Genomic DNA, 12,378 nt, shown 5'->3' with positions numbered 1-12,378 from the left:
AGGAAAGTCTATCATTGTTTTAGCTATAGGGGATAGCCCAGATATATCTTCTCATTTCTAATAAAACTATGAAATGTGTCCCTTAAATAAATAATCTTTGTATTTCTCCCATTTTAGCCCTTCATTCCTTTGAAGGAATTGGAGCAATTTGACTTCGATATACAAAAAATGCTTGAACCACTGGAGGTTGAAATTCAGCAGGGAGTGAATCTGAAAGAGGAGGACTTCAATAAAGATATGGTAATTTGGTTGAAATGGAAGTCTGAGCAAAATAAGCAGGAAGATGAAAAACCTGAGTGAAAATCAGAAACCCTCTATTTAGGTTCCTTAGATATAACTTGGGCAAAATTTTGCTATGCTAATATATCATAAAATCAGACGTCCCAAATTAGCTCTAACTAAAATATTTTGTACTGACTTAATTTTTAGTTTCTCAGAAAAGCATTTCTTGTCCCTTATGAAACACCAAGCAGACCAGGAATGTTATCCATGGGTTCTGCACAACTACCAACAGTATTACTGAACATGGGATGAATATTAAAATCTCTTTAGTAGTATGAAGACTAGGAAAAGTCAGAATGATGTATCAAGATGGGCACTATAGTGAAAGAATACATTTGTTATAAATAAATGCTCATGAAAAGAAATGCCAGTTACCAATTTGTTCTTACCCAATCTGTTTAGAGTATTTAATATAAATAGGTTTTGTGGCTGTGGTAAGCTTTATTACTTATACTTTATTGTTACAAGTCTTCAAACCATTTATTCATATTTGCTTGGGGGGAGGGACGGTGGAAGGAGAAAGAGGAGTAAAATACTGCAGTGCTTTGCTTCTATTTTGATTGTGGTGTGTGTTCTCCAGAGTAATTTTTTTTTTGACTGGGAAAAAAGTGAGATGAATCTTTAGAACCCTCTTTTCTTGAGTCCTCAGCAAGATCAAATATATATTTGTTTACAACCAATATACAGACTCGGTATTATTTTCCCTTTAAAGAATTCTTCAAAGGGGTCTGTTGCATATTAGTACTGGGAGGAATATTTACAGGACACTTTTTCTTATATGCAGGAAAAATAAAGCTTAAGACTCTATGTGCTGTATACAGAATTTACCATATGTATGTAGTGGTAAATTCAAAGTGAATCAACTTTGATGGGGCAGTTTCCACTACCTGAGCATACTTGGTTCCCTTTCTTTACATCAAATGCTTGGAGTGGTTCCAGACACTGCCAGAAGCTGAGACATAGATTCAGCTTCAAAGATTCATAGATTTGTAGGTGGCTTTTTTAATTAAAAAATGCTTAGTGATAGCATTTGTTGTGTCAGAATAGGTGGTTTTCAACGTGATGATACTCAGAATGGTCAGTAATTGCATGGTCTGTCAGCATGCTGGCAATTTCAATCCCTACTGACAATGATTTAGAATATTTTATATATATCTGCTCTTTTTGTTTGAAAGTAAAATATATTTCAAATTTTTGCCTCTAATATTTTTCTGCTGTTATCCTGGATGCTGCATAAGATCTATTACCAAAAATCTATAGATTTGCAAGTGCTGTCTTACTTTTATCCCTCTGCATATGTTGTAGAAAGCAAGTAAAAGTTACTTGATCATCAGTATACACCTGCAAGTAGCTGTTACATGATTACTTCAGCGTCATCTCTATCTACTAGTACTTCAGTGAGAACTAAATTAAAATGCACGTTATATTGGTTATTTTTTTAAATCAGAGTGAAGAGGATGAGAGCACAGTGAAAGAATTGCTGCAAAGGGGCGACAGGCTTCAAAAGGGAGTCACAGATGAGAAAAAACGTGAGGAAATAAAGACAAAACAGCAGCTGTTGCGGACTAAACATAATGCCCTCAAGGTATCGGAGCTACGGTTATAAGCACGTGCTATTAAAACCATTTTTTTTCTTAATTTCTGGGCATTTTTTGGTTAAAGGAGTTGTCATTACTATTTAGAGATGAGTAATTTAAAACTATTTGGGTATAGATATATTTTCTTATACAGCTCTCTTGATGCCTTGCAAAAGACATTTTACAGTCTCCAGCTTGAGAAGTACTGTTGTATCCTCAGCCTTACAGCTGTTTTACTGCCAGTTGGACAACACTGATTTCTTTGATAATTCCTTTTTTCAACATATTATGTGCCTCTTATATTTCTTCAACAGCAGCCAATATCTTAGTTAGAATCAGGTCCTGCGAATTTATATTCTCAGTTGAATAACACATTTCTGAACATGAATACGTTGTTTCTCCTTCACTAAAATACTTACACACTACGTTCCTGTTAGAGAGTGCCTCCAGCCTCTCTAGAATAGGATAGGTAGCAGTATCAGTAGATATAGCAGCTAAGAGGCAGAAACCCAAAGTTGCATATGAAAATTCAGAGTTGACACAATCCAGGAGGTAAAAGTGTTTGATATTGTTCCTAGGAGTGCACATGGTGTGTTTGCATGCCATGTGGACCAGCTAACAGATATAATTGGAAGTGTCATGTTTCTACAGGAAATAAAAGCGATGAAAGACAGAATATTGCAGTTAGAGAGTCACCTTGGTCACCTACCTGGAGCTATAGTCTCTGGGTACTACGGGAGAATTTGTCTCTAGTTAGAAAGCAGAATTTTTCTTTCTTTAGATAATTTTGATTAAATTGTCTTTGTTTTGGAGAACATGGCATGTTTGCATTTTATTGTTACTTATTTTTATGCATGCTCTTTCTTTTCCTGTGGATTTTATTGTAGTTCTTACAATTTTGAAGACCTGTGTGAATTCAGGACAAGGATAGCTAGAATTTACTATTGTTTTGTCCACATTTAAAAGAAGCTTGAAATCTATTAGGTGTACTTTTGACTGTTCCAAGCTAAATGGAAACAATTCATAATTTTTATGTTGGAGAAACAAGAACAGTGTTTATTGCACTGTCCTATTTACCAGATCCTCCCTGGTTGTTTTTTATGGTAAAGTGATAGATTTTCCTTTGGGTGACTCAGTTAAGGCATTCACCCTAGTGAAAAAAAAAATATAAATTCAAGAATGGTTGAGGCAAATTAATCTGAATATTTTTATATAAAATATACCAGTAATTTTTAAAGTTTACTTCTTAATTAAAAATTACAGTAATTAAAATATTTTCTGAATTCTGCATGAGTGAATTTAAGCCATTAAAGCAAATGTATATTTGATAATATTTCTAAGGGAAATGAACCCCAACATTTATACCTTCCTGCTAAAGAGACGTTTTAATCCTTTATAAAGCAGAGTTATACACACAAGACACTTGTTATATATATGGTATTTAATTTAGATAAAGGAAACCTGTCTTTGCAAACATTTCTGCATTGCAGTGATTTTCATTTCAGTAGCTACTGAGATTTCGTGCAGGCAGAAATTCACAGGAGTCCACAAAATACAGAAGTCCCACTTTTGGCTAGATACTAAGTGGGCTGTGTTTCCATCTGTCCAGTAGGTATTCTGAGCAGAAGTGGTTTATAAAAAATAATGACATTTATGTAAGATTCTTAACTTCTCTGAATATTGGTGACTCACTGATTTATTCAACATGTGAACAACACTGAAATAGGTAACTTCCTTTTAAACAAACAAACAAAAATTAAACTGATGTAAATATGTTCACTTACTCATATACTTGCTTTAAATATCCATATTTAATTTAAAAAAATAGCAGCCTTGTACACTTTTTCCCCTTCAGTGTGCACACATGGCAGTTCATATTTTATAAGCCTTTAATTCATATTCTAATAATGTCTGCACTGTGAACAGGACTTGAGAGCTCAAAGAAGAAAAAAGGCTTTAGAGATTTCTCATCAATGGTATCAGTACAAGAGGCAGGCTGATGACCTAATGACATGGCTGGATGACATTGAGAAAAAGTTAGCCGGTCTGCCAGACCACAAAGATGAGCAGAAGCTAAAGGTAATGTTGTTTTGGGTTGGCAATGATAGATCTTTTCCAAGTGATAGTTTATCCACTGAACAGACAGCAAATGCAACAAACAATCCTATCTTAAAGCTTCAGAAAATTATAAGTTCAGTTCTTTATTTCTGTTTATAGTAAAACAAACCCTAATTATCTGAGCTCAAAGTGAATTTCTTTCTTTGTTGTACTTTACTTTGTATTTGTTTTTTATACAGAATGATATATAAATAATTTGAAACACACTAAATAGAATGTTTTGTCGATAATACAGAAACTGTGAAATGTATTAAGAAGAATCAAATGTTTTCTAGTTAAAATTGTAATTGATTTTATGTATCTTTGTTCCAGATGAACAAATGACTTACCAATATATGGATGACTTCTATCTCATGTTAGCACATTCATTTTCATCAGAACATATTCATATGTCACTGTCAAACTCTATAGATTTATTTACATACTGTCAAAGGTTTTTCCTGGTTTATTTTACATCGTCTTTCTTTGCTTCATTCTCTGTTGAGTTTCCCACAGAGTAAAATAGGAGTTAACTAGCACATTAAAGAGTCTAATAGTATATTTGTAAGCTGTTCAAACACTATTGTCCTGAATATGCTGACCCTAACTGAGAAAATAGTTTCTCCAACTGCCCACCACAGTGTACTAGCAAGAATCTGAATATGGAAACTGTTGGCCTCTGCTGACAGTTTCAGAGTGCATTAGCTCTTAGGATCTCTACAGCCCATCTCCAAGAAGGTTCTTCAATTTCCGTTATTTTTGTTTTGTTTAAATGTAAAATAAGATATGAATAAGCTGTAAATTTTACTTGTGACAATAAAATGGAAATGGATTTTCTGACGGAAGTATTTTGCTAATTTTAAGTTGATTGATCTAGTTAGCTAACTGTCCTGGGCCCTGTATTGGTTTTGCTCACTAGGAGATTGGTGGAGAATTGGAGAAGAAGAAGGAAGATCTGCATGCGGTGCACAGGCAGGCTGAACGCTTGTCTAAGGATGGGGCTGCAAAAGCAGTGGAGCCAACCCTGATACAGCTCAGCAAGCGCTGGCAAGATTTTGAGAGCAAATTTGCTCAGTTTCGAAGACTCAACTATGCACAAATTGTGAGTTGTTACTGGCAAACCCATATGTTTGCAACTGCTACTACTAACAGCATCCTACTAACAATGAGAGCATCAGGGTCAGTGTCAACTCTTCAGATATTAATAAGAAAAGCCCTATTGTCTGCAACTGGGGGAAGCTTTATATACTCCGCTTTGGTCTTAAAATTGCCCTTAAGTTAAATCAGTCAATTACAAAGAAATCAGCGATGAAATGTTTGTGTTTATTTCTGTTGCCTCATTATTTTTTCATAACATTTATCAGTTTAAAAATGTTAGTTTGCCATGCATCTATTTTTTTTCACTGAACATGTAAATCACAAAAGTTGTCTTTTCCAAACTACCCATCCCATGCCAATTTTAATTGTTTTTTTTATTTGTCCATAACATGTTATACTCACTTTAGGAAGTGATTGGAAATTTTTTTATGACTCTCTCTCTATATATATCTTCTTCAGACACTTGAACTCCCATACAAGCTTTTGTAAGAAAATGTAACTTTAAATTTGACAGGATGAAAACATAATTTTACAAACCATCTTCATGTCTTCTGATTTTGAGTTGTTTAGTTGGATATAAAATGCAATTATTCTTACTGGTTTATACATGCTGCAATAACTGGATAAATAAAAGGGAAATAAACTGTCAGTATTCCAAATTTGTGAACAAAATATGTATTGAGTGGTGCCCATTTAGAAGTTTACCAGAGGTTGCTTTTGCACTTGCATGAGTTTTTTCTTGCAATTCCTACTACTCTGCTCATTGTCTCCTGGGCTTTTGATTTTATATGAAGAAAGAAAAGATTTGCTTTTAAGGAAGTTGCTGCTTTATGTGCTCTCTGCAATCTTAAAGTGCTAGTGGTAAAAGGGTGTTTCACCAAAATATCTTATTTATTTTTAAATGCACCTAGATTGCAGGGGGACCATACTGAACATACAAATTAAAATTTACATATGTGAAGTGTTATTTTTAATTGATAGATGGTAAAATATGTTTTAAAAAAGAAAAAAAAATTCCAAAAATCAGCAATATGTATAAAATTTGAAAAATATATTCCTCTATACAATGTACCATATTGTGTATTTTTAACTTTTCTAATACTGAGTTACATAATGTTTGTGTAAAACTAATATTTTGGATAGTTATGCAGTTAATGGAAGCAATCAGAGAAACATTAACTTTGGTTTGTATGTTATTAAATCTTGTTCCATCTGATTACACTATTCAAATTACTATGGTTTATATTAAACTTGATGGATGTAATCAGTTGCAAATTGTTTATATTGACATGTAGCTAGAGCAAGATTCACTTTGTTTTGTAAATGAGTTGGCTTTTTATTAATGAATATATTTGTTCCTTTGATAATCAAGTAAGAAATCAGATTGTGCATGCAATTTATATAAAAACATTCTGCTGCCACTGTGCTTTTTATGCCACCCACCACTTACCATGGCAGGGGATGAATATATCCATTATAAAATTTTTCTAGCAGATCAATAAACTTTATTATAGCATATTTTTCTTTCAAATATGTAAGGTAGATGCATCAGCATGTTTTTGAATTGCCTAGATGAATGCACTCACCAACTTTAAAAATTCATGTAACCATTGCATATGTTTTTATTCTTGAAACATATAATTATAAATGCTATATTTACAATCCTGAAAAGTTAATTTTTTTAATATTCTCAAATATTTCATGCAAGACTACTTGCTATTTATGTAGAGAATAAAGTCGTTCAATGAAATTTACAGGTACACAGAACAATTAATTTATTTATTTTACATGAAAAATATCTTGCTCTGTTGACAAAGGCTAATGTGATATTCTTATGAAATATCATAGAATTGATACAGAAGCTACCAAGACATGGGAGAGGCAGTATATTTTCATCAGCCAAATCAGAGTGAGAAATGCAACAACCTTGTTATTACTGTTTTGACTTTGATGAATTAGTGAAACAGAATGAATTTCTCAAGGTTTTTTTTTTTTTTCTTTTTTTTAACCTTTTTCTTAAACAGCTTAAGTACCTACCTCACAGGGATGTTGTGAGGATGCATTAATTGTTTGTGCAAGACTTTAAAATACAAAAGAAAAATGAAAATTTAAACTATTCACTTGAACACATGCATATACCATCAAAAATAACTTCCACGGAGATTTTCTATGTTAACCAACAAATGAATAAAGCCGTACAATAAAAATACAAAATTGATTTTTTTCTTTAAAGCAAAAGAAATAGAAAACTGCTGCATTTTTTATTTATAATTTATGGTGTATTCCATAAGAGTTATTTAACAACTGAAAGTTGAGATTATAAATCAGAGAGGGTTTAGTTTTACTGTGTATCTTGCAATTCATTATGCTTCATTGAATAAACATAGCAAGACTGCACTGAAGAAAACCTTTAATTATGTTTCTTAATGAGAGATTTGCATTTCTTGCCTTTGTGGGATCTAATATATTTTTGATAACACAGTGTGAAGTGAGAATTATCGTGCTCCCCTGGATTTTCCTTTCCCCCAGTATTTGTTGGGCAAACCTGTCAGAAGCATATAGGAACTGTGACCTTTGAAGGATTCATTCTTTCTAGAATGGTAGATCCTTGTTAAATCCTCATTGCCTCACAAATTCATAACAGCAAATATCCAACAACTAATTGACAAATATATATAATTTTATATTTAGAAAAAGGAATTTCCTGTCACCACTTTTTAGAATAGAATATATTATATTCATATCACCTCGAACATTCATGTTCTGTTTAATAATATTTTTGAGATATTAATCAGTTTGGTATAGTGATCCTCTATGTGAAAATTGTCAGCAAGTAACATATGATATTCTACAAGGAAAAAGGTGGTTTTATTGCATTTACAGATTAAACATGGTACACAAATACATAAATGCAACTGAACACAATCTAAAATAACATTGAATGGAAAAAAAATTGTGGAGTTCTTGTTGTCTTACAAGTTTCCTCTCTCACACATCTTTATTCATATGTGGCAGAATAAACAGTGGGCAGAAAATCAGTTGGCAGTAACAGCATTAGTGAAATCTGAATAACTTATAAAAAGAGGTGAAATATTTCACTATAATTTTTAAAATTATGATTAGCCACTTAATCCCATGGAAATTCATAATAGTTTAAGATACTCTTCAAAAAACAAGCCTTTACATTTTAATTCTAAAACTGTATGCAATTTTTGAATATTAAAATTAATTGTGTTTATTAAAAAAAAAAAGAAGAAACAACAACAAATAAGCATTAAAAAATAACATTATAAAAGTTAAAGGACAATTATTTCTAAAGCACCTCTGCAGAATCTGATATCATTAAGCCCTGTCAGTCATACAGTATTTTCAGAAAAGTTGTCAATTCCCCCTGATACAGACTAAACATGAATCTTCCTTCAGTTATACTGTTTTTCTGAAACAGTTTAACTACTCTCCCAGGGTTTTGAAAATAATTATCCATTGCAGAGAAAAGGGTAGATTTGGATAGTTATTGATATATTAAGTTAAATTAAATTACCTTAACATGTTTTCTAGAACTTTTTTTCCAATGTTTTAATTTCAACGGTCTTTGAGCATGTTTGTGTCATGGCTCAGATTAAATTTTCCTGAGCTGACCGAAATTACTCTGAGTGTAGACTGCTGAAGGCCTTTATAATTAGAAAACATATTTTTATGAACACAGGTGCAGAGCATACACTGTAAATTGTTATTTCATACGTGTCCTATTACCATATTTTTCAAGATGCTCAACATTCTTTCTGCTATTCTACATGTTGATCTTTCAACTTTCGTCTCTTGGCTGAACTATGCATGCTGGAAATAGTAAAACAGATTATCTTTAGCACAAGAGAATGTCTTGCCATCTGTCAAAATGATGTCTCTACTATGGTATATACAAGCAAAAAAAGATAGGCTTAGCAATTTCAGTAATTTTACTGGTGACACGCACATTCTATTGAAATTTGTGATCATTTTAATACTGAAATACTTGGGCCTGGATTCTGGCCAAATGATAAACAACAGGAGAAACTGTCTTTTTCATACCAATTAGACTATGTTTTGATCAAGAATGAATAAGGAATATAGTTACACAAAATTGTATTTATTTTTGTAAGGTAAGTGGCTTAGTCTGAGAAGTTCAATAGTTACCTGCAACATGGATAAAATATCAGCACCATTAGTGTTGTATGGTATATTTCATTTTCCCCGAATAAAAGACATTATTTTCTTTAAGATCCTTTAACACATTCAGAAATTCAAAATGCCTGTCCCCTCAATAATCACTTCAGGTGAGAGAGTATGTGGTCAACCTCTGGAACAAGATTAAGGACTGATCCAATTTACTTTTGAAATTCAAGACTTTGTTTACTTTCAGTCCTTAAGAGCATCTTGCAATTTTCAGTTAATATTTCCCTGTGGAGCTCTGTTTATTTAGCTTAATAAAATTTAAACTTTTTTTTACCATTAAATTATGTTTATAGATCAAGATATTTCCTAAAATATAAATCAAACATTAATTTAAATAAATATATCACCATTATATAAACACAGGACTTGGTGTCCTGATTATCTGTCTGCATCAAAATAACATGGACACTTCCATGGTGATGTGTTGCCATTGTTTTAATTTTTTTTCCACTGTTATCAGCAACACTGGCACTGGAATGAAGTGGTTTTCTTCTCTTATCCTTATTTAAGCATTTCTTGCATTAAATGAACAAGTAATGATTCCCAAGAAGAGGGGGCAAACTAATTCTTCGTTATTTCTAGGATGAGTAGAGAGAGAAATAGAAGAGAGAAAAGACATTAGAAAATGCAGGTAAACACCTACTGGACAGAAGAACTGTACAGTGATGGATTGGTATCCAATTCACCTGTGCGCCTTGGGTCTGCTAAGAGCAGGACAGAGGTGAAAATGTGACACCATTTAACTTTTCTGACATTGGCAGTGGCACCTTTTTAAACAATAGCTTTTTACAGCATAGCTAAAGACTGGGCTTTTTTGACTGGTCTGCAAAAAGCATGAGGATGAATGAGGAACTTAGGGAAGAGAATCACAGGTGAAAGTTTACACCTATTTTTGAGCATCCATCAACCTGGAAATTCCTATTAGAAAATGTATTCCAAATAGTTTAAGTGTATTTAAAATTCTTTAATTTTCTGTGTGATTTGTGGAAAAGATAGGACAGTATCCAATGAAGATGGATATTGTCTTTGATATAGCTCAAGAAGAGCTAATTTTATAGATGTGTTTTAAAATGCACTTTACCTTCTCTGTCTAAAATGAATGCATGCGTTGTTGCAGTAATTTTAGTGAAGACAATCCATAGCCTTTTTAATATAAGTGGACAAGTTCACTTTGCTATTTTGTGTTTTTCTAAGGCATATTTTTCTTCCCTCATATTTCCTTGTTAATTCTGTACAGTATTCACTCTCTTCACTGCAAAATTTTAGTATTTTAACTATAGAATTAAGTTTAAAAATCCCATAGTGTTAGTGACAGAAGTTTTCAGAAAAGATTTTTCTCTGCCATTTTTCATTATCTTTTATAAACTTTAATGATGTGATCTAAATCGCGTTCTCCAGTTTCAAAGTGAAACTCAGTATCTTTGCCTCGTGTGAAAAGTCTTGCTGCAACATGGAGCAAAGCAGAGCTAGAAATTTGTGTTTAAATGATATAGTTATACAAATGTTGCCTTAGCCATGCCACAGGCTTTTCTCACTGCTCTCAGAATGGTTGAGACGGAAACAAGACCAAGGGTTTGGTTAAAAAATCATGTACAAAATAGCACACAGTGGTCTCTGCTTTCAGACTAAACTGAGCATTATCCTACTAAATATTTTATTCTTTATAATTACTCAGTTATTTGGAAAACAGGGTGGATAATTACCATTTAATTTTCTCTGCTATAGTATATTGTGATTTATTAGTGTAATAAATTACATGGTGTGGATTTTGGTGTCAAAAATTACTTGGCAATATTTTTGCATTAAATAATAAGGGAAAATATCTCCTGCAGAGTGATCTGGCCCTAAGTGACAATATTTTTGAAGAGATGATGTTCATCTTCTGTCTACAATTCAAAATGTCAATATCACTCATGGCTGGAGGTTATTTGTTTTTTGTCTTTTTTTGTTGTTTTCTGGGTTTTGGGGGGGAGGGATTTTTTTTTTTTTAATTTTGTTTTGTTTTGATTTTGGTTTGTTTTGTCTTTCATGGATACACCTGACTATACACACAAAGGTAGAGAAGGAAGCAAATTTGTCGATGCAGAGTAAAAGTCCTGAATTTTCTATTTGAGCATATTTAATTAGCTATCAAAACTGCTGGATGGACAGCAATTTTGTTCACATCATTTAAAGAAACTAATTTTTGTCCTGAAGCAACAAAATCAACCTAAGTGACAAAACCTATTGTTATTATGTATGGTAGTATCTGTATAAATGCAGATTAAAGAAGGAAAATAATTAGGTAACACTTTTTAACATTTCTGGAAGGTGTAAGAGCTTAAGGTTTAGGACTTTGCTCTTTGAAGCTGTTTGCATTCATTATGGATGTGGTCCTTTAGTGTTATTTTTAGTAATTAAATAAATTATGTCAACATTATCTAACAGAGGTAGCTGGCATAAATCTCTGGAAAGTTAGCATCACAAACCAGCAGTCAATTCCAAAACATGAATTCAGATCTCAATAGTCTGTACTCTAGGATAGCTGAACCTTATCATTAATTGGTTGTTGGTGATCACTCAGTAGTTACACATGCATACTCAAGACAGCCCTAAAGCTTCATGCACTTAGGCAGCATTAATGCTATCTAAGATTGTGGCATTGCTGTACTCTTAATAAATCAGCCATTAAATAAGTCAGCATTGATCAAAATCTGTTTTTAAGAAGGCTGACTTTCAAACTAGTCATACTAGTGTCATATTAGTTCTGCCACTATTATCACTGTTTCACCTCTATAGCTTGTCACTGCTCAAGAAACATGATTTTAAAATTCTATTTTTAGGAAAATTTAATTTGAAATTCCTTCTATTCTTTTGAGTATTTTCTCCTGAGTTTATGATACTGGTTTGACAAAAGCAATAGAGTGTGTTACAAATGGACATTATAGCTACAGGGATATAGGACTATGTACAAGAGTTAAATTTTATGAAGTGTCAAGTAGACATTTACTGGAGTATGGCATATATAATGTCTGGATGTCTTTTAGGCATGAAAAGTTACAAGATCAATCCAAGAAATGTCTAACTCCTCTGGATTTATGTATTCTATAATTAGCAAATAAAACAATTCTAA

At 32.5% G+C, this 12,378-nt stretch overlaps 1 protein-coding gene across 2 annotated transcripts in view; it reads left to right on the top strand.

Moving 5' to 3' along the window:
* DMD (dystrophin) overlaps positions 1-12,378 on the top strand; it is a 767,992-nt gene that overhangs the window by 177,886 nt on the left and 577,728 nt on the right. For both annotated transcript variants that reach the window (XM_062488103.1, XM_062488102.1), the window contains 4 exons: positions 118-240; positions 1,730-1,867; positions 3,786-3,938; positions 4,876-5,058. In XM_062488103.1, coding sequence (XP_062344087.1) covers positions 118-240; positions 1,730-1,867; positions 3,786-3,938; positions 4,876-5,058 — 597 coding nt within the window. The remainder of the gene's footprint in view (positions 1-117; positions 241-1,729; positions 1,868-3,785; positions 3,939-4,875; positions 5,059-12,378) is intronic.

The sequence above is a fragment of the Cinclus cinclus genome, chromosome 2, assembly GCF_963662255.1.
Source record: "Cinclus cinclus chromosome 2, bCinCin1.1, whole genome shotgun sequence".
NCBI classification, from domain to species: Eukaryota; Metazoa; Chordata; class Aves; order Passeriformes; family Cinclidae; genus Cinclus; species Cinclus cinclus.
This window is presented reverse-complemented; position numbering and strand designations above follow the sequence as displayed.